This window comes from Microtus oregoni, unplaced genomic scaffold, assembly GCF_018167655.1.
Source record: "Microtus oregoni isolate MIOR12 unplaced genomic scaffold, Mior012 000014F_ref0000157, whole genome shotgun sequence".
Classification (NCBI taxonomy): Eukaryota; Metazoa; Chordata; class Mammalia; order Rodentia; family Cricetidae; genus Microtus; species Microtus oregoni.
Genome location: NW_024543073.1, coordinates 2,862,826 through 2,889,543, shown reverse-complemented (window position 1 = coordinate 2,889,543; position 26,718 = coordinate 2,862,826). Strand labels below are relative to the sequence as shown.

Below are 26,718 nucleotides of genomic sequence, written 5' to 3'. Positions count from 1 at the left end.
AACAGACACTGAGGAAATCCAGAGAATCATTAGGTCATATTACAAAACCTGTGCTCCACAAAATCGGAAAATGTAAAAGAAATGTACAATTTTCTGGATAGGTACCACATACCAAAATTTAATCAAGACCAGGCGGGCAATTTAAATAGACCTATAACCTGCAGGGAAATAGAAGCTGTCATCAAAATCCTCTCAACCAATTTTTGTCCAGGGCTTGATGGTTTTAGCACAGAATTCTACCAGAACTCCCAAGAAAAGCTAATACCTATACTCCTCAAATTACTCCACATAATAGAAACAGAAAGAACATTGCCGAACTTTCTATGAGACTACAGTAACCCTGATACCAAAACGACATAAAGATTCAACCAAGAAAGAGAATTATAGACCAATCTCCCTCATGAACATTGATGACAAAATACTCTATAAAATACTGGCAAATCATATGCAAGAACACATCAAAAAATCATCCACCATGATCAAGTTGGCTTCATTCCAGAGATGCAGGGCTGGTTCAACATTATTTCCAAGATGTAACTAAAGGACCTTACTACTTGACCACCTCATCAGCTACAACCACTGCTTCATGTAGTGGCTTGTCCTCAAACCATCAGAATGAAGTTACTCTTTCTCCCCTATTTTGTGGAACTATATTACCATCTCAGAAGACACCTAATTGAAAAATTATGCTCCATATGGAGTTTTTTTTGGCAAGGTTTTTTCCAAAATGCAAAACAGGATTTGAAAAATACATGAGACTGAACATGAAGTTTTCATAGATGACAATCATACGGTAGATTAAAGTAGTATAAGGATACAGTTGAGAATTATTCTGTAAACAGATTCTTCCCTGTGTCTGCATTGGGTCCATTTATTGATTCTGATTCCTAGCAGCAGCAAAAAGTACTATTTAGCCTGATGATCTTTTCCGGTTTAGCTGCCAAGGGAAAGGCAGAAGCCAACTCCTCCCAAGGGCTCATTTTCTTCATAGATATCACCAGGCTTCTTGTGACTTTCCATAATCGCTAAGACATGGATAGAAACTTGTCTCTTTGCTAATTCAAACTCTTTATCTCATTTGGGATATGCTTTTTCACAGAGAGAAAGAAAACAAAAAATAAGAAAAAAACAAATTGTTCCTTGTCTGAATTACTTTTGCTAGACCTTTGAAAGGCTTTTGATATCTTTAATTTCAACCAGCTATGAAAAGATTAGGCTTATGGGAGTCTTTCACCTTCAGAATCCAGGTCAAAAATCCTTATAAAATTACATGTGACTACTCAGTCAGAATGCTGAATGCCAAAGAAAAAAAATGGGATCTAGTGACTTAACGGAATTGAGACTCTCTAGACCTTGAGTAGATTGAAAACAGCACAGAGCAAAGCAAAGCAAAGCACCCTCTCTTCTCAAGAAGTTACTACTTACTCACATCCACCTTGGAAATTGGATCAGTAAAGGCAAGGCCTGCACAAGTGTGTATATACACTAAATCCTCTAATTACCCTGAAAATCCTCGGCCTGTAGGAATCCCCATTTTGTATCTGAGGAAACAGGTTCAGAGATTAGATAGTGCTTTTAGTCACGCGGCTTAGGAACGGGGAGAAGGGGCTACACACCCTTCCTGCTTATGCGTTTATTTAGGATGAATTCTATGGTTTTCTATAACAGAAATATTTTCACTGCCTTGAGGTAAACTTGCAAGGAGATCTGTTACTTGAGGACACACAATATAGTGTCAAATGGTGGGGCTGGAGTAAGAAACCCAACCTCCTGTAACATTTGGACTAAAGATTTCAGTTGACATGTGATTAGCTATGGTAGCCCTATTTACCAACACAGGGGACATCAATTCCTCTTTCCTTTATTCTTCTTAAAAGGTTGTAGGTGGTGGGGGTGATGGAAGGAGAAGCTTCAGTCATTTCAGCCCTCAAGGATAGCTGTGTCTGGCAGGAAATAAAGAGTTGTACTTTTGCAACTTGGTCTTTCAAATTCTGTCATCTAGAATATTTCTTTGACAGGTGATATTTTAGTGAAGAATATGACCTCACTATAAACTTCACCATATCATGAAACTGCATAAATGTTTAGCAGCTGTATAAAGTTGTATTGTGTAAGTGTGCCATGTTAACAAATCATTTAAGTGTGTGTGTGTCCGTGTCCTGGAACTTAACTCTGTAGCGTAGGTGTCCTGGAACTCAGGGATCCGCCAGCCTCTGCCTCCTCAGTGCTGGGATCAAAGGTGTGCGCCACCACACCCACTGAGATTCTATTCTAAACACTGCAGCAAATGTTCGCTTATAACACTGACCACAACTTTTAGCTTATGAATTTCTAGAAAAGGAATTTCTGCCACAAAACTGATGGCACACGTTTTACATTCATTTTTGTAATGAGTTATATTTTCTCACCATACCCAACTCCAAAGGGCATGCTTATCTTCTCTCATTTTTGCCCTTTTTAGCCTGAATCTTGGAGAAGGAGAAAAAAACCCAGCAAATTCTTGTTTAACTCTGGTTTCACCCAGTTCCAAGTTATTTACTGGGAAACACACACGTCTCAAGCGCACTTGCTCTTAGACGTATTTTCCTTCTTAAAATAAGAGTCATAAAGAGTCACAAATAGTATTACTTGGGTCTTTTAAAGGGCTTTCGCAACCCCTCTGCTCGTTTTTATTCAGGGACACTGGATATTGGCCAATGTTACTGGACTTATTAAACGTATGCAAAGACCCGAGTGTTTGGGGTGAACAACTTACTCGCGACTTCTCCCGAGGTTGTTTAGGGTTCTAAGAATGCCTCCGGAATGCACTGGTTCAGAGCGGCAAGATCACTTTCAAATTGTCCGCCTTAGCAGACGCAGGGAGCGTCTTTGCGTGCGCCCCCCCCCCCCCCCCCAGCTTGCTGTTAGAGGGCGTCCGCCCTTCTAACCCGCAAGTCCTTGGTGCCTCAAGGCCACAGGAAAGAGCTGAGGGGGAGAGAAAGTAAGTTTCGGTGGCTACCAAGCCTCCCAACGCCCCGAGCCGGTTTCCTACGAAGGGGTGGGGCGGGGACACCGCCGCTTTCCAGCCTCAGGCTGGGAGCTTCGCGGGGTCTCCAGGCGCCTGCTGGCCGAGGGAGCCCGCGAAGCTCGCTCGGCTGCAGAGCGTTTCTCAGGGTCGGGCCGGCCCGCTCTTCCGCTCGCCCGCCCCTCCCCCCTACGCAGGAACCAGCACCCTACAGGATCCCGCGCTTCACTGCGGCCATCCGCCGGGGGCCTGCCTTTTATAGGCGCTTCGGCCAATGAGCGCGCTCCTTTCCTTCTACCCGCCCTCCCGGCCAATCGCCGCTCCCCTGGTGTAATCTTCGGCTCCTCGGCTCCTCTCGGCTCTTTTCGCTGTTGCTGGCTTTTTCAGGAGCTGCTCGCTCGCAGCCCGAGACGCTGCTTTTTTTTTTTTTTTTTTTTTTTTTTTCCGGGTTCGGAGCCATTCCGGATGCTTTAGGCTGCCGGATGTCTGATCTCCGGATAACTGAGGCGTTTCTGTACATGGATTATCTGGTAGGTGCGGGACGCGGGTGGCGTGTCGCCTCTCGGATCTCGCGGTGGCCCATGGCCCCCGCCTGGAGCAGCAGCCTTGCGGCTGGCTTTCTTTCTTTGGGATGGGATGCCTGGGGCTGCTTTCTCCTGGGGCTGGCTCTGAGGGGCGGCGTCGGGGGAGGCCGGGTTGACAGGTAAAGGCGCGGCGGGAACCGGCGGAGCTGCGGGTAGTGAGGCCACGCTCCGCGCGCCTCTCCACGCTCCCGGAGCAGGACTTTCTTTCCGGGGAAACTGGAGTTTTCCGCTCTCCCCTTAGCAGGACTCCGGGTGCTATTAAAGAGCCATAAGCAGAATGGCTCGCTAAGTGCCCCGCAGGTCCGGTCATTTGGTTGTTATTAGATCGCTAAAGGAATGACCTGGGTTGAGGCGGGATTTTAAAAACACATTACCAGAAAGTAGACCGGACTAAACCACATTGCAACCCGGTCTGATCAGGATTGGGCAGGGACAGGCATTGCCTGTGGTGCACGCCGCTTTTGCTTTGTGCACGGCTTGGCACCCTGGTTTCAGTCAGCCGTGTGCTGGGGAAGTTTAGGTGGGAAAAGTTTTTTTTAGCACAGCGCAGGAACGGAACACTTGTCCTTGTTTCTAGAATTGTGCAAGCCTTGTTTTTGTTCCAGAAACTGTCTTTCCACAGAGCTGCCTGTTTGTGGTCAAGCAGATTCTCTTTGACAGGAGCAGTGTTCGATCCTATACAATTACTGTGTTGATGGCATGAGACTGGACCGCTATTGCCATGCAGAGCTGAAGTAGAGGGTTAGAAGCCTTGGCCCTCCTGTCATCTTGTAGGACACATGGTTTTCCACTGCAGACTGGCCTGGCAGAGACTTGCCAGTGCCTTCTAGGAATTACACTTGAGGCTGTACGGAGAAAGACCGAGCGTTTTCCAGATCAAGAAGGAGAGGGCTGCCTTTGTAATGTTACCTGGGTATGAGGGTTTGTTTAGATACACAGGAATATATGTTCCCGTTGAGGCTTCATAGTTTGATGAACTTTCTGGCAAGGATGGAGACCAGTACATGCATGGGCTGGAGAATGAAGCCGAAATCAAAGATTCTGAGTTGAGATTTGCTTTTGCTGTTTACATACATATTTATGGCAGCAACTTCTAGCTTCGTCAGAAAGGGGTGTTACCCATTTTTGCTGTAGCCAGTTTAAGTGGGTTATCTGTTTATGAACATTCTTTAAAGTACAAGGTGCGCTGTAGGTTGATGATTCTCAAATATGTCCGGAAGACTGTTTTCAAAATAAAATGATTGATTGAGCTTATCCCATACAGTGTGCTATGGCTATCTCTTGTAATCTGTCCCAATAAAAGCCAGTTTGTGGAGCGAAATTTCCAGATAAGAAGAAAGTATAGGATCCATCACTTGTGCCGCTGGAAGCTAATTTTGGGACCCTAACTCAGTGGTGCTTCCAAGAGGAATTCAGAGGAGGGGTTCTCATTATTTTCCCATGTTTGCTGAGGCTGATGTTAGAACTGCATCACATCACTGTCTTTGAGGTGCCAGGCCTACCCAAAGAACTGAGGGAAAACAGTATCAGAAATGACACAGGTTAACCTCCACCGGGAAGACTTCGATTCAGGATGGGTGGCTGAATATTTGTGGGCATAAGGTTACGCTGAGACTTTAGGTCACAATCCCTGGGTCCTGCTTTTGAGTTGGCCTGTTTGTTTTACCTGCTATGCCGCAGCTCCTCGGTGGCTTTAGGACAAAGTCATTGTTCTGTCCCTTTCACTATGCTTTCTAAACATTCTCAAGTGCAGCGAAGCAGTCCCATCCGTCACTGGCTATACTCAGAGGGGCAGACAGTAAATTTTAGAGGAAACAGTTCAGGTTTTATGAGTGCGTCAGGCGTGCTGTGAAAGTACCGAAGAGAGTCCTTCGCTATTAAATGGACTGGAGGGGAAGCAAACTCATGCCAGCAACCGGGGGGAGCTTCCTTATGCTTTTCAATGCTGCTCAACTCTCATAGACAAGGGCGAGCTATATCACTCCCTTCTTCCTGGCTTTAGGTTTACCTGTTTGCTCATGGATCATCTTTGTGGAGTGTTTATTTAAAATCCCGTTTCTGACAAATACAGGATCGATATCTTTGATTGTGCCTGCGATCTTATCTGTAAAGTAAATTGATCCATAAGTTCTTTTACTTACTTATCTTCCAAAGAATTAAAAAAAAAAAATCTGGTTCTTTCATTCCAAGCTGGGTTACAGGCTTTACCGAGTGGGCTCAAGGAAGTGCTCTCTTCTTGCCCTTGAAGGGAGTAATGGTGTGGTGTGTGCTGTCCTTTCTTCTCTTTGAAAGTATTCTGCATTTCTTTTTCGTTATGTTGGAAAGAAAAGCTGTGTGGAGGTATTATCCATTGTTCTTTAGTTGGGTATCATCACTTAGTTGTTCTTATTTGGGGTAAGTCGAAAGGAAGGAAGAAAGAGGTGTGTGTGTGTGTACTATTTTTAACAGCTCCTAATGGGATTGCCATGAGAAGATGAATGCAGGGAGCTCTCTGATCTTAGAGGTTGCAGTTAATTTCTTGAATGTTCTCAGAGGTGACGGCTGAGGTGACAGCTGAGGCGAAGGCCCTGTCTTAATGTTTAAGGCAGAGGTTTTATTGCTCTTGGTTCAGGGAGAGAGTGATAACTTGCAAATCCTAAATAATTGCGTGCTACACCTAGTACCGGCCTGGCTTGGTGCCTGGCGTGAAGTTAGAGCCCCGGATGATGTGTTGGTTGAATGAGTGTGAGGTGGGAGGAACGATTCTGTTCTCTTTCCTGGCTTCTAAACTGAGACAAGATAATATCTGTTTGGATTAGGTATTTTGATTTTTGGAATGCAGAATGTATCCTTGACACTTAAGTTGATCAAGATAGAATTTGTTTAGTAATTTAAACATAAAAGTCTTATCTTTTCTAGACGATGCGGGTGTCGCCTGAGAATGTTACATCTCTTTTTCCTTTCCCTTGGAGGAGTTTATAAGTTATGTTCTAACCAGACAGATGTATGGTCGGGTCTAGCTGTCACCAGCAGGCGGTATACCTCTCTTCCGCTGATGTGTTATGGGAATGCTTAAAGCTTGTTAAAGAGAAAGACTAGGATAGAATAAGTTATAAAAATAAGATTATTATTATTATAATTAATTAATATTATTATAAGAATAGGAAAAATAAGATGGACTGTTATAAGTACCATAGGAATAGAGCTTGTAATGAGAGAATAATGCATTATGGATTTCTCTTTGGGAAGTTGGACAGGGTGAATTTCTACATTCCTTTCAGTTCAAAATGTCTTTGCCTTGTACATTAATTGGTCTGGACCTTTCTGTACCACCAACACAACTACTGTAAAGTTCATTATTCTCCACAGAATACCAGTGTTGATTAAAAGAGATAGTGGAGGCAAATTTACTTATAAACAATTCATTGGTTTTCAAATAAAAATGTTAACACGTTATGATTGTGTTACAGCATTTTAAACCAGTATCAATATACTGAAGACTTGGGAGGGTGTTCAGGAAACAAGAAGTGAGAAGACTTTTGAGGGTCAGTCAATACCTCTGGAAAATATAGCCACAATTGCATATTTTTAAGGTTTATCTGTATTATGTCTATGTGTGTGTGTGTGTGTATACACATAATACAAACTTTAAAAACCTCATATATATGCATAAATATACAATATGAATGAGTGTTTGCCTTCAAGTATGTCTGTACACCACATGCATGCAGTGTTTGCAGAGCCTAGAAGAGAACGTCAGATCCCTGCACCTAGAGTGATAGTATGATCTGCCATGTAGAACCCAGGTTTCTGCAAGATCCATCTCTCCAGCACTCTCCTATGTTCTTTAGCCCATTCAACAAATACTTAGCAACCCTCTATTTGTCCATGGTCTGGAATCACAGAGAATACATTATAGGGCTCCCTTTGGTTGCAGGATTGCAAGGCAGATGGCTCTTGGGGAGCCAGCCTGTGGCAGGACTGGTTGAGGTGGCCTGTGGAGATAAGACAGGCTCTGATATGTGCTTTTGCTCTGTAGTGAATTTCTTGCTTGTGTTTCTTTGTTTTATTACAGTGTGCGATGTAAAGTTAGACGTGCTTGATTGGTCAGAAAGAGACAATTTCCCCAGGCTCATACAACTAGCAAGTGAGTGAGTTGGCCTTTTGGCTCCAGGCCCCCCTTTCACTGTCTCCACCTCCAAGCCATTCTCTCTAACACAGGACAGGGATTCAGGTGTTGAGTGTTAAAAGCTGATGGAGTGTAGTTGGGTATTTACATCCTCGTGTCAATACAAGTAACCGTTATAGGGAAGGCTGGCTGGAAGGTGTTGTGTGCTCAGATTTCTGTCCCACAATGTCTTTCCTCTGGCTACCGAGGCCACCAGATGCAGATGGGTTACTAAGCATCATTGCTGTCACTCTCAGGACCATCTCTGCCTTCTGCTCTAGCTCCTCTTGCTCCTGTCACCAGCACTCAAGATCTACTTGTTAAGTCTGTTGTATGCCTTTGCCAAGTACAGCCTAGGAGATGAGGCTGACTAGCAGACCCTAGGCCACAAGCAGGCTGTGGCCTTCAGCAGAGGACATTAACTCTCAAGGATTTGTGAAAACAACCGAAGATAAGGAAAAATATCTATTTCTTAGTGAGGTGTGATAAATTCCCATTAGTTTTCATAAATCGAGTTAATGATGACGTGTGATGAAGTATTGGGTAGCGTTTTCTTACTTTAGGATGTACCAGGGTCTGATAGCATTAACAGCATCTTTGGGAATTAAACTCTTGTATGAGTTGGAGGTAGAAGCAAGGCCTACAGCTGCTTTCAGCTTTGATGCAGCATCAAATGCTTAGACCCCCAAATGCTTCAGGAGTCTAAGAAACTAGGCTCCATCACAACTTGATAGTCCTGATTTTGAGCAAGGTGTTTTGAGTTTTCAGTTGCATTGATTCCCCCCAACTTCTCTGGCTGGTCCTAACTTCTTGTGCTGAAGTGGAGATAGTCCTAGAATCTGATCTGTAGCCTGCATCCATGTCAGTCCCTCACTGCCTTCATCCCTCATCCATAAATTCTAGCCTGGTAAAGTGGAGGGGCAGACACCAAGTATAGTGAGGAGGATTTTCTTTTTTCTTTTTAAGTTTTCGAGACAGGGTTTCTCTGTAGCTTTGGAGCCTGTCCTGGCACTAGCTCTTGTAGACCAGGCTGGCCTAGAACTCACAGAGATCCGCCTGCCTCTGCCTCCCGAGTGCTGGATTAAAGGCGTGCGCCACCACTGCCCAGCAGGATTTTCTTTTCATCTTTGAATTTAATCATGCCACAGTCCTGTTCATCAGATATCGCTTACAACAGTCTTAGAAAAGAGGAAACCAGAGACTCTGGAAGGTGGAGTATTTGCTGGGATCTTGTAAGCAGTTGAGAGAGTCAGGGCTGGCATTTAAATCCAGCTTGTTAGATCTTAAGCCTGTGCTTATGAACACCGTTCGATAAAGCTTAGCTAGCACAATGCATTATTGTGGAGGAGGTATCCAGATGCAATGCTGGAAATTGAAGGGTCACTTGATTGCTGCTGTCACTTGGTTTCCTGAGAGGCCCTCTGGGAACTCCAAGGACATGTGTGGGCGTGTGCCCTGAAGCAAGCACCTGCTCACACCTATGCCCGCCTTCAGTTTTTGCATAAACATTGGCCTCTGCTTTTTGACTCACAGCCCAGCACACCTACATAATTCTGAGTGGCCACTTGAAAGGCTGAATTTGTAGGACAAGCTCCTCTGGTTCCACTGTAAATTGGTTTGCCGGGAACTAGTCTGACCACTGGCCTGCTTCTCCTTGGGCGGAAGACTTTCTCTGGTCTTAGAGAGGAATTCCTGTGGGTTCTTTGTCAGGACAGTTGCTGATTTTGCCTCTAACTCTCAGTTTATGTGAGTGTGGAGCCACCTGGGGACCATTGACTGCACCACGGACAGTCTTCGTGGTCAGCCAGCCTGGACATGAAGTCAGGAATCAGAAGAAAGGAAGGGAGTGTAGCAAGCTTTCTTGTCGGACTGACTGTGGATCGCCAGCCCACAATAATGACCAGGAGACTTCTTGTTAATTATGAAAGCTTCGCGTAACTTTCATAAACCTGGCTTAGACTTGTTCCTAACTAGCTTTTATACCTTGAATTAACCCATTTATATTAATCTGTATTCTATCATATGTATGGCATTACCTCTCTTCTGTCTTGCACCTCCTGTTTCCTCTCCCTGTCTACTGGCATCTCTTCCTTTCTTCTTCCCAGGGTCCTCTCTGTCCTCAGAAGACTCTAACTACTTCCTAGCTGTTGGCCATCTGCTTTTTATCTCACCGATCACATCAATACATTTCACACAGTGTGCAGATATCCCACAACACGGGAACAGTCTTTTGTGTCCTTGTTGCTTTGATTCAACAGGTGTTGATATTTTGCATTTTAGCTTCAAAGCTTCGGTGCTTCTTGAAATCAGACAGTCAAACCACAAAAAAAAAAAAAAAAAAAAAGGAACTTCCAGGCCACAGCTAAGGCTCATGCTCTTTCTACACTGGTGACAGCTGTCCAGAAGTTAGTGGGTCTCATTCTCATTAGGGCACATGGATGGATGCTTAAATGGTAGAGTAGTTTGTATGTTAAAGTCTGTAGGAATTGTGACACGCCACTCTCTAGAAACCCCCTTTTAACCTTCTCCGAGGATGTTGCTGAGATGAGCGAGTGTGTGATTCCTGTTTCCCGTTTTGATGTTACTGCGTTGGGCCATCTGTAGAGATGCCGCCTGCGTTTGGCCAGGCACTCACGTCAGGGAGGAGGGCTGGCCCTGAGAGGCGTGTGGAATTCTAAGTGCTACCTGCGAGTCGTCAGAGTGGAGCGTTGCTGTGTCCGTCGCTGCGTCTGTAAAATCCACTGGTTTGTTTTCTTTGAGTTTCGAAGTTACTCTTCTAATCGCTTTAGCCACGAGCTGAATGCAGGTGTGTCCAAGCTGAGATGATTTTGATAACATCCATGTTATTAAAGTGAAATCTTAGAGACAGACACAGCAGAGCACAGTGAGGCAAAATCGGTAACCTAGCAACCCACGGACAGACAGTTGACGCACATTTTAGTGTGTTGTCCTGTAGTCTATATATAAACTACTACCCATATAGAATATCATCCTGGACTTATAATGGGAAAACTGTTTTATACACCTGTACTTACAAACTTTTCAGTTTAAGTTAATTCCTGCAGCATGGGTTTTCTGCACTGTGTCCGTGAATGGTACTTTGCTCGCCAGTCAGCCACCTTTCCTAAGATAGCACATGTTTCCTCTAGGTTTGGCTAATGTCATGGACCCTGGCAATGACGTTCCATGTCTTCTAGCTTCATTTCAATTGCTGTGATAAAACACGTCCACCGTAGGCAGCTTGGGCGAAAGGTCATTTCAGCTCCGAGTTCCAGGTTGTAGTCTGTTGTTGAGGGGAAGGCTGGGCAGGCACTGAACAGCTAGTCCTGTCATATCCACAGTCAGTAGCTGAGAGACACGGATGCCCCATGCTGCCTGCTGCAGGTTCACTCTTACACGGTTCAGGCACAGCCCACGGAGTGGTGCCGCCCATAGTGGGTTAGGTTCTTCGACATCAGTCAGCAGTCAAGATGATCCGTTGTAGACACCTACATGTCAAGCTGCTTTCAATCATTCCGACTGAGCCTCTTCTTCCAGAAGATCCCAGCGTATGTCTAGTTGACAGCTATAGCTCACCAGCACATTCCTTGGGGTTTTTCCAGAGTGAACTGTAAAAAGTGGGTGTTTGATACTGCTGCGAATCTTATTCCAGAGGGGCTCCAGTGCCAGAGAACTCTGGGAAACTGTCAGCGCTGAACAGGTTCCTACACTGTCCTCGGAACAGCTGGCCATACCTGCTAATGCGCTCGGTGACGCTCTAAACGCCTTTGAGGGTAAATGTACTTTGTGACCAAATCTTAAAAGTAGATTTCTTGGGTCAAAAGAAATATACTCAATATTTAATTAAATATATGAATTTAATTAATTTAAATGAAATATATTAAATAGTCAAAGGAAGTATTTTAAGGTTCTTGATATTGGATTAAATAATTTAATATTTGTAATGCACTGAGAATTGTTTCTGAACACACTCAGCCACTTCTTGTTATGATGAAGTGTTGAAGTGAAGTTGGCGGTGGTAATGCTAATTACTTTTGATGGACGATGACTCGGTGCCAGATTCCGTGGGAAATGCTAACTAACTGTCTGTCCTTTCAGCCGCCTGTGAGAGTTGTAGGAGTGTTAGTTCTCTGTCTGTCCGCCTGCCTGTCCCTTTTTTAAATGGTTGAGAGGACCAAAGCTCTAGAAGAGTCGAGCAGTCATAACTGTCCTAGATGCTGAAAGACTGGCGACAATTTCAATTGTATGTATTTTTTGTTAGAGAATAAAACTGAGTTTGAAGTCTGCCCTAGATGTTTCGTCTGTAATCTGCGTAATATGATGTAGTTCTCAAATCTCAACCTATGGCAACGTGGAGAAAACAGGAATATTACTTAGCAATTCTAAATTAATTTATGTATATTGGGAAACTGTCTCCAAAAATTTTTGTGGCTATTAGATTAGCTTTCCCATTTGATATGATACCAATTGCTACTATCTCCTAAAATGTTTTTGTAAGGCACAATTAAAAGATGATAGCCGAGTCCTTAAGTTTGTATTGTATGTACTTTCTTTTTTTTTTTTTTTTTTGAGCCTGTCCTGGAACTCATTTTGTAGACCAGGCTGGTCTCGAACTCAGAGATCCCCTTACCTCTACCTCCCGAGTGCTGGGATTAAAGGCGTGCACCACTACTGCCTGACTTGTATGTGTTTTTAGAAAGTATTTATTTCTAAAACTACAGATATTAGGAACGTGATCTAATAGAAATCACCGTGGACCACCAAGCTCTCATTCACAAAAATTAACTATATTAGAGCCTTTGTAGTGATTTGCATGAGTAAAACATAGCTGATATACTGGAAAGTGGGTTTATTAATTTCATTCTTTCTGTTATTTTATGTACTTCCTGAAATAGTGATCCTTGCTTTCATTGTAATTCTATGATTTATATGACTATAAAATTGCCTTTGCATACTTTATCATTCGTTTACTCGATGTACTTTTGTTTATAAGCACGTTATCTTCTGGTGCTCTTAGGCACCAGAGATACACAAGGGTACAAACGACTCTGACTTCCTTTCAAGTTGCCTAAGAACTCTTGTGCAAAGAAGACTAAGTAGTCGCCTTTTGGTAACATTGAGGAAAATAAAGGAGTTGAATAAATAATGGAAATAAAATAAAGGATACAGAAAGAGTATAGAAAGGGGGATCCCACCTAGACATAAGGACCAAGGAGTGCTTCCCAGAGGGATTATTTTTAATTTGCAACATTGAAATCGAGTAGGGTTGGTCCAGTTACATACATGGCCAGGGGCAGGCAGGGAACAGCTGTGCCAAGACTTGAGGGTGAATAACATCATGAGTTCGAGGCCTAAGTGTGACTGGGGCAGGGTTTGGAGTAGTTGACTTCACCCAAAGCTTCAGAATCCAGGTAAGTAGTTATAATCCGGAAACCTTCAAAGGTCGCCTGGAGTGACGCCTTAGACCGGGCAGTGAAAGGCAGGCAGAGGTCAGGGAAATGCTGTACCGATCCAGGAATGAGATGGTGGAATTCACAGTCAGAATTGATGGGCCATTTCAATAGATTAGGATCCTTTAAAAATTGCAGAGATTTTATAATTGGATATAGAATATGAGAAGAGATCTCAAAGGCAAAGTCTTGAATTAGGGGTTGAACATTGTTTTTGGTTAATTATTTCAGAAAAACAAATGGCCTTGAAACACAATTAACTCTTTTGCTCACAAATCTGTTGGTTGGCCATGTCTAATGGAGGAGTTAGTCTTTCTCAGGGTTCCTCATGACGTATAGCTGGGTTCATCTCCAAAGTGTTTTCATACACGCACTTGGCATCTATCCTGGGAAGGCTGTAGTGACTGGATGGTGGCTTCTCTGTCTGTGTGGTCTTTCTGTGTGCTTGCCCCTGGGTAGCCTGACTTCTTATGTGGAACTCGAAGGTTTGCAGAGCTAATGTACCAAGAAAAGCTGTCAGGCTTTACCTGGCTTTCTCTCATCTGTCCTCAATGCCATTGCCTGGCATCCTTTCTGCTCTTCTGTTTTCGTGACACTCAAAGGCATACGAGAGACATCTCTTGGTGGGAGGACAGTCAAGAATTTATGGACATGTTTGAAAGCATTGCAAGCATTGAGGTGACTAATGGCCTCGTACTGTTATAAGGGACAGGGATGAACAGGTTGGGAACTAAAGTGAAATTGATTTCCGAGTAATTGGGTTTGAGGTTCTTGTGTAAGGTCTAAACTGGGTTTTAAATAGGTAGATGAAAACTCAGAGGTTAAAAGTCATGCAGAATGGGACTGGGACGATGGCACAGATGACAAATAAAATGCCTGGCATGCAAGCATGAGAATCTGAGTTTGGATCCGTAGCATCCATGTAATAAGCTGGGTGCTGCCCCATGTACCTGTCATCCCAGCACCAGGGATGCAGACACAGGAGGGTCCCTAGGGCTTGCTGGACAGCCAGTCTAGCCAAGTCTGTGCACCTCCAGCTTCAGTGAGAGACCTCATCTCAAAAAGTAAGTTGAAGAACAATTGAGGAATTCACTTGACATTGACCACTGGCTTCTACACATACACACATACACACACATACGCACATGCATATGTTCATCTGCACACACATGAACACATACACCCCGAGAGAGAGAGAGAGAAAGAGAGAGAGGCCTAACAATGGTCACTCACTGTACCACGGCCAGACCGTAGCCTGCTGTTAACACTATGTGGGAAGTACCATGTCATTTTGTGTTATTTCTCTATTGCCATCACTTGAGAGATTAGGAAACCGAGGCCTAGAAGGAATTGGCTGTCATGGCTAAGATCTGACGGAGGGAGAATTTGAACGTAGGTCTGGTTCACGTCCACGCCTATGTCCCTGTGAGACTTTCTGGTGCTGTTTTTTGGGGCTAACTTAGACACATATACCCTTGAGACACTGCACAAGCCCCTGTTCAACTTGCTGGGGTCCCTGTCATGAATGGGCACAGAGGTTGCCACTAGGCTAGCCTTGGCTCTGTATTGGGCCTCTTTTTCCTAGGACAAATTACATTGTGTCCCACTGAAGACAGGCTGCAGCTTTGTAGTGTCCTCAGAGTTTGGAGCGGGGTACACGGGATAAGGCAAACAAAGGGTTGGACTGAGAGGCTCCCTAAGTAGTGACTACACTGAGTGTATTACTATTCTGGTTTTGTCTCTCACCTTCGACGTAGCCTTTATGCCTCAGTCTTCTTCTATGCAAAATGGGTATAATGGCCCCCACTGTATAATGGGGAGTGTTCACACACACTGTCTGATCCTTCAGTCTGCAGTCAGGTATATGTGATAGCAAGCACTGTATTTCTTAGTGACATTGTAGGTGTCTTAGTTTGTGCAAATGCATTATTTGATGTTCGCACAGTGGAAAGGTCACACAGTGATGCGTTTCCTCGGAACGTATCATTACAGCTAATGCTTAACTGTGTGTGTATCATTTAAAAGAATGCAACACTATTAAGTGCTATACAAGTGTTTTACACGGTTGAATTGAGGCTTAATATAGAACAAGGACATAGACTCCAGTCATCACCAGTTGTACTTCAGTTCCTACGCGGTCTTCCGCTCTTCTAACATCCCCCGAGCACAGTGCAGGGTAACTGGGTTAAAGATACTGGAGCCAATTGCTGGCATTGTAAGTGGCAGCAATTTCTGATTTATAAGGGTGAAAGGTGGCCCACGTCTGCTCTTAGGCCAATTCCGAGGGCACATTATGTAAGTGCAGGCAAATGAGATGGGCCACTTTCCTGTGGAATTGTGGGCTTGTTTGGAACTCTCAGCTCCTCTTTGGTTGGAACCAAACAGTTTGAAAGTCAAGCTTCTGCTATGGGGAATTTCAAGCCCTCTCATGTGATTTATTGGCTGTTCGTTTATCCTTTCTTTTATGAGGGTTTCCTGAGCGGCTGGCTGTTGTGGAAGAAGGGACTGATTTATGGTAGACTGCTGGGGTTCTTCATCATTTTAAATGCTTCTGAATGTGACCACTGATTTTTCCAAGTCACCTTGCTAGATGGGGTGATTATTGGACCACTTTCTCTTTGTTTCATTTTGTGTAAAAATACTGTCTTTCTGTATTGTCCACGAGTCTTATTTCCTCCCTGTGACATTGCCCCCTATGTGTTGTGGGCTTTTTAAGAGGGGATTTTGTTTTGCTAAATGACATTTTAATCATTATTCATCTTTCTGAAATGAAGCATAATAACTTAAAAAGGTATTTTAAAGACTGGATCACCTTCTGGCTCTAGAAAAATTCCCAGGAATTCACAAAGATGACCCCAGCTAATACCCTAAGCAATGGAGGAGAGTCTCGGTGCCTGAACTGGCCTTGCCCTGTAGCAAGACTGATGATTATCTTAAATATTACCATAGAACCTTTGTCCAACAACAGATGGAAACAGAGGTAGAGACCCACATCAGAGCACTGGACTGAGCTCCCAAGGTCCAGTTGAAGAGTGGAAGGAGGGAGAATATGAGCAAGGAAGTCGAGACCATGAGGGGTTCACCCACTGAGACAGTGTGCCTGAGCTAATGGGAGCGCACCAACTCCAACTGGACTGGGAATGAACCAGCATGGGATCAAACTAGTCCCTCTGAATGTGGTTGACAGTTGGGGCAGACTGAGGGGCCAATGACAATGGCACTGGGATTTGTCGCTACTGCATGTACTGGCCTTTTGGGATCCTATTCTCTTTGGATGTATATACCTCACTCAACCTGGATGTAGTGGGGAGGGCCTTGGGCTTTCCACAGGGCAGGGTGCTTTGCCCTCTCTTAAGATTGAAGGGGGGTGGGGGCAAGCAGTAGGATGGCCTTTGCAGCCAGAAGGACCAATCCTCTTTGTCATTTCTAGGGACATGGGCCACCATTTTTCTGCAGCTTGAATGTGTAGAATGGGTTTTGGACTAGTGATGTTTCCTTTTTATCCAGATATATTTGTATGGGGGCAATGCTTAACTATATAGGTCACCTTGAAATATTCACAAGCAAATATTTTCCATGTTTACTGCCCTATTAATAATTGTGTGAGCTTAATATTTCATTGTGAATAGTATACACATGGGCACAGGCACAGGTATGACCCCCTGCCTACTCATACACACGTATACTATACATACAAGAGTGTAACAGATCCACTGATTTGATTCTTTCCTCCTCTGTTTTTAGCTAGTCCTTTTTTGTTATCTACACTGTTTAGGGGTTCACCACCTGGAAAAGATGATTTTTCCTAGTGTAGTAGATGATTTTAAAACAACGTTGCGAGGCAGTGGTGGCGCATGCCTTTAATCCCAGCACTCAGGAGGCAGAGGCAGGTGGATCTCTTGTGAGTTCGAGGCCAGCTTGGTCTACAAAATGAGTTCCAGGATAGCCAAGGCTACACAGAGAAACCCTGTCTCAAAAAATCAAGGAAAAAAACCAAAAAACAAAACAAAATAAAACAAAAAAGCCCAACATAATAGCAGTAGATGAATATACTTCTAAAAGTGAGTGCGGGAGAAGAGGTAAAGGTTAACAAGGGTTTTTTTTTTTTGTTTTGTTTTGTTTTCTAAATGACTTTTTAGTCTTTGTTTGTTAGCCTGAAGTGAAGCACAGAAACTTCAGGTCATTCATTCGGCATCTAGCGGACTCCTGTGTTGAAATACACAACCACAGCATGGGAAAAGATCTGCTACTTTTTAAAGTGTTTGGTGAAAGGAGGGTGCCAGATTAGTTTTGGAAGATGAAAAACTCTAAACTCCCTTCCTTGCAACCTCTGTGCTTTCTGCCTGACTTCTTTTTCAACAAATATGTATTTGAAAGCTTACTGTTTGGCAGGCTAATACGGGAAAGGCTCTTTTAGCTACTAAGACTAAAGCCTGTTCCGTTGAATGTCTTATACTTCTTTGTGGTGGAGAAATCTCAGATTATAAAGTAGGATGGGGCGGACACTCCTCTGTTTGAATAGTGGTCAGCTAGTAAATTTGTAGGTTTAGGGGTCAGGGCTTCTATCTCAGTTATTCAGTTCTACCGTTGTAGTTACAAAGCAGCCACAAATATTAAGCATGTGGATGTGGCTATGCTTTAATAACACTTTATTGGCTGAAACAAACAGTGGGCTGGATTTGGTCTGCAGATTGTATTTCCTCAGTCACTAGACTGATAGAAGAGAAGCCGTATTGGAGCATATTTCTCATTGAATTTGAGTTTTAGTTTCTGTATTTTGAGAGTACACACACACACACATACATAATACATAGACACATACATATATATACTTGTACATGTATATGAATATATGTATGTACACACATACACACACATGTATGCCATGACATTTGAAACCAGTGTAACATAGATGAGTTTCTAATGTTTCTTCTTTTCACCTGTGGAATTCTTTCTTCCCACCCATCTTTATGCAGACTTATAAAACAAACTGTTTATTATGTGATTATTAGGAATCGTGTTTTCTTCTTATTCCTGAGGAGGAGGGGCTCTTCAGATGAACACAGGTACTGCCCTGAGATGAGAAGACCGACTCTGGAGATGTGGCTCGCGGGTACAATGTTTGCCTGGCATTTGTGAGGCCCCGGCAATAATACCCAGCTCTGGAAAACCAAACAAAACAAAAAACAAAAGCAGTCAGGCTCAATGGTAGAATACTTGCCACATTGGAAGCGATGAAGACTTGATATTGAGGGTTCCTAGTTCCTACTCTAGTTGGTCGGGTTCCGTGTTTTATTTTTTATTTTTGGCGTGGTATTAAGAAAAATGTAGATTCCAATGGCAGCATAGCTGGCAAGTGCTAAGGACTGTGAAGTAGCTTGCAGTGCCATCTTAAGTTAATCTTCAGTTGTAAGGCAGAGCGTAGGCTTCGCCATGAGGCCTGCACCCCCCCCCCCCCGAGTGAGTGTGGGGGCGGTTTTCAGTGCCTTGAAGTTATAACACAGAGCATTTGAATATGTGCTCTAATTAGAGTTAGAAGTCACCTTTTGTTTTAAAAACCTTTCTCATGTATCGCAGTGCCCTTTGCAAGCCCATGTAGGGAGCAGTTTGAAATGCCTGGTGTTCAGACGCAGACCTAGGTGGAAGTCAAGGTCCTGTCATTCAGGCCTTGGATTAGTGGCCCTCAGCTTTTACCATCTGACAGGGAAACCTAGAGATCCTTAAGCTCTTCTCATTGAGGGTGGCCTGAGTGTTGAAACACCCAGCAGGTGCTAGTACCTTTCCAAACCCCCCTCCCTTCTGTCATGACTTGCAAGATAAGGTCAGCCTTTTTAGTGGAATGCTGTGTGCTTGTTCGACCTCAGGAGGTCTGGGTAATGGTATTATTCCTCACTTTAAAGGAATGCTTGAATAGGAATTCTGTTCTCAGAAATGCTTGTTCATGTGAAAGGAGTGGCCTTCCAGGGGGTTGTGATTCCATTTTCTGGCCTGAGAATGACAGGGGCAGGTGGAAGACAGTTTAAGAGACTTACTTAAGTATGTCGTCAGAAATGCAGGCAGGCACACAGCCTTTCATTATTAGACAGTCTGTACTTATGAGTAGACCTGTACGGAAGAGGGACCATGGATATGCACACTTTGAAGACACAAGGATGCAGACAGCAAAGAAGTGAGGGAGAGATTGCCATCACTTGACAGCTGGTGGTAGCTACGTATAAATTCTTCAAGACTGAGAGAGAAGTGGAGAGGGGATGAATGCCCAAGGGCAGACATAAGCAAGTCCTACAGTCCAAGATGGCACCTAGAGGTCTAGGACTTACTGAAAGCCTCAAGCAATTCTCTGACGATACTGATTGGGGGATATTTGTCGTTAGCAGGTGATATGGCTGTTCAGACATACTGTGGAATCTGTGGGATCATATTAAAGAGTGACCCAGAGAATTTGTTCTGAACCCAGGCCCAGGTGGGTTCATACTCTTGCCAAGACCCTGCTGCTGAAGATGAGGTGATATCTGGACTTGAGTTCCAGGCTTCAGTAGGAGTTAATGGGTCCTGACTTGAGGGCTGCAATCTTGCTCTGGCTGAAGATAGGAGAATGAAGTGGACAAGGCCCAGAAGGGAACTCTTTTTGCTGAGCCCCCGGTGTTTCCTTATGTGATCCAATTGATGAGTGGTTTTAATGTGGTTCCTCTATGCATGTATGAGGGCCTGTGATTGACAGTGAGATGGATAACTGTGTAGACAGAAATTTCTGTCCCACCTAGTCCTACAAGCATTCGGCCCCAAAGAAACACACAGAGGCTTACATTAATTGTAAACTGTTTGGCCCACTAGCTCAGGCTTACCATTAACTAGTTCTTACAACTTAAATTAGCCCATAATTCTTTTTTTTTTTTTTTTTTTTTTTGCTGCTGGGTATTACATTTATTACTAGAACAATCACTGCAACTTAAATATTACATTCAATTCCCACCATTTTGCAATTTAGAGTAAATATAGTTTTTAACTATACAATTGTCACATAGGCTCTTGGGCTAGGAAGGCTGTACTATTTTAACCTTATGTTCTGTTTAACCTAAAGACACCATGTTAGATATCAAGATTGAACCAGAATTAGGTGTTGGGCAAATTGTCCTTTGGTGATTATATAGTGTTATGGCCAAATTCTACTTTGGGAATGTAGAGATGTTTTTTTTTTTTTTTAAATTTGAGATCCGACTACAAAGGATTTATATTCAAATCATAGTAAAGTCTTTTTGAAGGTAAGTAATATAAGTACAATCCCATCTCTATTTACCATTTTTTCTGATTTTTAGAATTAAGAAATGGAAGTATTTAGTAATCCATAGTTCTTATTTATGTTTAACCACGTGGCCTAGAACTTGCCTCAATGAGGCATTCTCATCTTGTGTTCTCTGCGTCTGGGTGGCGACTGCAGACTGAGCCTTCCCTCTTCCCAGAATTCTCCTAGTCTGGTCACCCCACCTATACTTCCTGTCTGGCTACTGGGCAATCAGTGTTTTATTAAACTAATGCAAGTGACAAATCTTTGCAGGGTACAAGAACATTATCCTACAGCATAATTGTCAATTAAGGTCACTTCCCAGATCTGTGTTACCTAAAACTCATCCTTTTCCCCCATGGTCAGAAAAACAAGAGAATCCAAGATTGCTTTCTTTGTAAGCAAGCAACAATAACATTTGTGATTCTTGAAATAGGAGAATTATTCTCCCATTATGGAGGATTTGTCCTCCTGATGATCCAGTAAAGAAGTAGCAGTATCATAGAAAGGACTTGGCCATTAGAATTAAATGTAGAATTAATAGTTTTCATTCTCAATGAAAAGTTCAGCAAAAGCCCCTAAATGACAATAACTAAGTTCTTTTAAAAACAATAACAAACAAACAAACCCCCCAAACAACAACAACAACAATAATAAAACAAATAGTCTTGAAATTTGTGTTGGTTATATGAAGGGGAATGCAGGAGAGAAAAAATGAAAAATAATTTTTTTTGGAGGCTTAAATATCTTTGTCCTTATGATTCATATAATGCTCACTAGTACCCAGTAGTCAGTACATGGTAAATTGAAGGCTCCCAGTCATTAATGATAGAAAATATTAAGTAGCATTGAAGAGTACAACATTGAGTGATCTTAAATGATGAAATCGTGTATAATATTTTCAAACTTGTTCAGTCTGTGCATAGTGCTTTACCTATCTGGACAGTGTTACAAGGTCTGGCTAGAAATGAACGATGGTTTACCACCTGCCTACCCACTCACCTACCTCCCTACACCTCCCTGCTCTCCTTTTTTTTTAAATCCCTGCATTCTTTTTTTAAAATTTTAATCAAAATATAGTTATATCATCTTCTTTCTTTCTTCCCTCCAATCCATCCCACGTCACCTCTCTCCAAAGTTGATGACTTCGTTTTCTTTGATTACTATTATCACAGACACACACACACACACACACACACACACACACCCCCTTTTGAGTCCATTTAGCGTTGCTTGTGTATGATTTCAGGGCTGACCACCTGGTGTTGGATGGCCTGTTTTGGGGTTCATCTCTGGGAAAGACCAGTTCTTCCTCTCTCAGCAGACATCAGTTGCTTGACGTTCGTTACCCAGTGGCAGAGCCCCCTGAGTTTCCTCCTTTCCATGTTAGCATGTCTATTGGTGGTGTCACTTTTCAGGTCTTGTTCAGGCAGCCATATTGGTGAGGTATCATTGGTACAGCTTCTCTGTCATTTCTAGGAGACATAGTCTCACAACAGACTCTTGGTCCTGTGGCTTTTACAGTCTCTCCTCCATGGTGTTCCCTAAGCATTCGGTACAGTTGTATGATGGATACTGGGACTGGATCCCTACCCTGTGATCAGTTGGTCTCTGCATTTTTGACCAGTTGTGATTTTTCTGAAATGGTCTCTGTCTGCTACAAAGAGAAGTTTCTCTGGCGAGAGATGAGAGCTAGACTTACTGTGGCATCAGGTAGGAATCCTGGTGACGTAGTGAGGTGGAGGTGGAAGGTCCTGTAAGATCGGTGACCTCACTGGCCGAGTTTGCGTCTAGGATCAGGTGTGATTTCCCTTGTTTTTAGCAGGGCATATGACCATTTAGACAACTGTTGGTTGCCCCTGAGAGAGGAGTGCTACTATTGCCATCCTGGTCATTGCTGGGGTTCCTAGGCGTTAGGGCTGGGTAGATCTGTTGATGGCTTCCATCCTTTGACAGCTTGCATAGCACCTGTGCTACTGTGAAAGCTAGACCTCAGGCTTTCAGCTCAAATCCAGCTCAGACCTGCCGAGTCCTTCATCTCAATCAAATCTGCAGCATCTTTAGTATTCGGGACTTACCCTCAACCTCTGGGAGGTAACCAAAGGCAAAAGCAATAGCCATTGTTGCTTTTAGAGTATCTTGGACTACCAACAACTCAGAAGGAAGTTTCTCATTCTTGTTTTTTTTTTTTTTTTTGTTAGATATTGTCTGTTCTTGGACAGAGCATTGTCAACCCAAGTGGTGTTATTTCTTTTAAGATATGCACGCGCATGTCACATGCGTTCCACTCCTTAGAAGTGAGTCTTGCTCACGTGTCAGGTGCTAGCACCTGTGCTCACGTCAAGAGATAAAGTGATTCTCGTTCTTCCTGCTGGATCACATTCTGGGTTTTGCCAGCTTAGCAGGGACAGGTGACCTGCTGGTGTGACGCCTATGGGCAGAGGAACAGCAGAACTGTGAGCTGTTAAGGGGGATGCTTGCTGTGCTAATCCGAGTAGATGCTGGGTAGTGTGTCCACAGTTGCCAGTGATGAGTAACTGATGTAAAGTGGGTATGGCCAGCAGCTCCCCTGTGCACGCCAAGGCTGCCACTTCTGTCGGGATTGGACGTTTTTCCCCTTTGGACCCCCTTTCGCCTCTTAATGTTTTAAGTGTCCATGCAATAAACTAGAGAATCTCCTGATGCCTCTAACTTGTCTGTCATAAGAATTGTAAATTACTTTTTTTGTCCAGAGTTGGAAGAGTGATGACTCCAGGGTTTGGTCTCATGCATTATTTCATACTTAGTACTTGTCTACAAGTAAATGCCACGTGTCGGGTCTGCAAATGCTTCTTTCCGTCCTTTGCTTTTTGTGTGGAACCTTGAGGCCCCAGTCCTAATAGGTAGTGAAGGAGTGTTTTCAGGGCAATTGCTTCTTCTTGTTTTCTTTTGCTAAATTAAAATATTCCTCCTTTTATTCTCTCTTCTTTAAGATCAGAAATTTCATAGCTTTTCTTGCCTTCCACAGCAGGAAAGAATTTAAGCTAAAAATCTTTTTCTTTGTGCAGTATGGAATTTTTAGTGGTATCTTGATAAAATTTTGCTGCAGTGAAATCCATACATTCTAATATGATCTATATTAGGTTATTTTGCTGGGTGAGTTTTCACATCTGAGGTTATGTCTAGTAGGTGGCCTTTCAAGTCTTGGTGAATTTTACAGGAGACTGACGATTTCAGGTCCCTGATTCCAACTGTGAACGTCTTAGGAAGCACAGACACTTTTAGGATGCAGGTAGTCTCATTACAACTGATCACCTTAGAAAATAATCTAGAGGCCAATGAGTGGCTTTGGTTATATATTTTTTTAGGTCCATTATCATTCTTCTTTTCCCAGTTTGAAGAAGCTATGGAATACATGCTGAGGAGCAAGCCTCCACATTTTGAAAACGAGACCTAATTTTATTTTGTAATGAGGCTTTTTTTTTTCCCCCAAAAGTTATTTTTCCATGTGAGGAAGTAGCTTCTGAGTCTATGAAGGGAGTTGTTAAGTAATTCGCTGTTAAGCTGTTAATGTTTGCAATGACAGCGCTAACAGAAGGCCACGCCAGTTTTAAACTTCCCAATCCCGAGTAGTTCCTGAAGAAGGGCAGATGGACCTTTACTCAGAGGTGCCATCCACACGCTTCTGCAGAGTTCTTATGTACCTCGCCAGCCTGCATGCCGCCTTGTGCCTTTGCCTCCAGCCCATCTGTATGTGCAGAGATGCCCACGTGAGAAAATGCCTAATTAGACAACTGTATTTGGAAACAGGTGTCCCAAGCCTGGGCCCCATTCCAAGGGCTTTTTGCTCACTCCTGCTTTCTTGTTTTACCAGTTTTCCCTTCTTATTTCCAGGACTCTGGGCTTGGCTCTGCTAACTTTGTATTATTACAACAAGCACAATTACAGAGGGGACAGTAAAGAAAGACCATCTTGCTTGATATCAAGATCAAGGACTGCATAGGACATCAAAACTAGAACTGGTCATTATGTTAACAAGCAGCTCTCTAAAAAACATTGACTTTTCATCCCTTGATAGAACTGAAATTATATCTTAACATCAGATTGTTTTTGTACTATATGCCAAATCGCTTTTGTTTTCTGTCATCTTGTTGAAGTTTTTTCTTTCACTCTTTTCATGGTTACCTTTTATGTTAGTTTGTGTGTAATTGGCCCCCATAATCTAACAGGTAGTGACACTATTAGGAAGTGTGACTTTGTCAGAGTCCCTAAGGCCTTGTTGAAGGAAGTGTGTCACTGTTGGGGCAGGCTTTGAGGTTTCCTATGCTCAAGCTACTCCCAGTGTTACAGTCAACTTCCTGTTGCATGGAAGATGTAGGACTCTCAGCTGCTTCTCCAGCACCATGTCTGCTGCATGCCACTATGCTCCCTGCCATGATGATAATGGACTGAACCTCTGAACTGTAAGCCACCCCAATAAGATGTTTCTCCTTTATAAGTGTTGCTGTGGTCATGATGTGTCTTCACAGCAATAGAAACCCTGAGACACCTGTACAATTTCTTACGGAAAACAACTGAAAGATTAAGTAATCACATTAATTTGATTTTTTTTCTGTATTTCTCTTTTGCACACTTTGAAGTAGACCTATCTTAACATATTTGAACCCATCTGTGGTTTGTATTTGACAATCTGTCTCCCCCGCCTCAACCCCCACACTTTTCTTGGTTTGAATAGCAAAGAAGATGTAATTGTTTTTTTGAAATAATGTTCCTTAGTTCCAGACCAGGTTAAATAATGTTCCCCTGCCCAGACCAGGTGTGGATTTGTGAACAATGACTTTGGGGCTCCAGGGTCAGAGTTTATCCGGCTCTTCTGTCTCTCGTTGAAAATAATTACATGCACAATCCTTTATTCCGAGCTGTCTTCTGCTCTAGAGATTTACGGTGTCTTTTCAAGCAGTCCTGAGCAGGGAAGAACATGAGGTAGAATCATGTCAAATTTACTGGCGGTTGCTATCCCACCATTCAAGGATGCTTGGCTTTCGAGTGCCTCTTCGTATCCACCTCGCACTAATTAGAGGGACGAGGCCGTCCGAAAATACCTTTGTCAGGGTGAGGTTGGGGTCTGAGTGGTGTCTGAGTGGTGGACAGCCACTGGGCTGAGGCAGGGTGTTCCAGGGTTTGGCAGTATTTATGAGGATTAGAGGTTAGAGGGAGAAGAATGAAGTAATGGCGCTCACGACTCAGGAAAACGGTACCTGAAGGCTGTTGAGGGTTTTCTGGATAGTTTGGGCAGTTGCAGTAGCGGCAGTTGGACTTTAGGGGGCTGTGAGAAGGAAGGATGGAAAGTAGGTTCTCCCTGGCCCAAGATGAACTATTTCTCTCTAAAAGACACAGCACGTTAAGAGTTTACTGACGAATGCTGCCATCCTCTCTTGTGGTTTGGGGGCAGACTGGTTGCTTTTCTGCTGCTGTGATAAAAACACCCTGATAAAAACAAGTTAGGGGAGAAAAGGGTAGACTTTGGCTTAAGGTGCTGTAGGGATGGAGTCCCTCATGTGGAGAATGCATGGCAACAGTCAAGGAAAGGTAGCCATAGGAGCAGGCATCTGGCCAATCATATTGTCATGCACAGGAAGCAGAGAGGGAGGACAGGAAGTGGAACCGTGCTGTAAACCCTGGAAGCCTGACCCTGTGATGTACTTCCTCTAGCCAGGCTTCATCCACCCAATGATTCCATCACCTTCCCAAATACAACTGCTGGGATTAAGTTTTCAATTCACAAGCCTATGGGGGCTGTTTCTCATTCCCACCACACTAGAGCACATACTTTTTAAAGGATTTATTTATGTGTATGGTGTGTGTGTGTGTGCGAGGGCATTAGATCCCCTGGAGCTGGAATTAAAGGCATTTGTGAGCCTCCCAAATAGGAAGCTCTCTTAAGAGCTAAGCCACCTGTCCTACCTCATGGACATACTGCTTAAAAAGTCAAACATTGCTCTGTATCATGTTGGGTTGGGCTGGGCTGAGAGATGTGTACAGAAGTCCTTAAACAAGGTAGAAGTATTTTCCTGGTTACTGCCCAAAGTCTGGACAATAAAGGCTTAGTAGCTCCTGCCATTGTCATCTTCAGGCTCACTCAGCCTTGTGTATTTGTCATTCTCTGTGTGCCCATTGCAAGCCAGGATGTAGATGTCAGCTACAGAGAGCAGAAGTAGAGCAGAAGAGAAGAAAGGACACGGGGGAGGCTAGAGAGTAATTTTCCTATTCAT

General features: G+C 43.4%; 1 protein-coding gene across 1 annotated transcript in view; it reads left to right on the top strand.

The window, feature by feature from the left end:
• Positions 1 to 3,436: 3,436 nt before the first annotated feature.
• Arl15 (ADP ribosylation factor like GTPase 15) overlaps positions 3,437 to 26,718 on the top strand; it is a 359,212-nt gene continuing 335,930 nt past the window's right edge. The window contains exon 1 of the mRNA XM_041663636.1: positions 3,437 to 3,534. Within this exon, the coding sequence (XP_041519570.1) occupies positions 3,487 to 3,534 (48 nt within the window). The 5' untranslated portion in view covers positions 3,437 to 3,486. The remainder of the gene's footprint in view (positions 3,535 to 26,718) is intronic.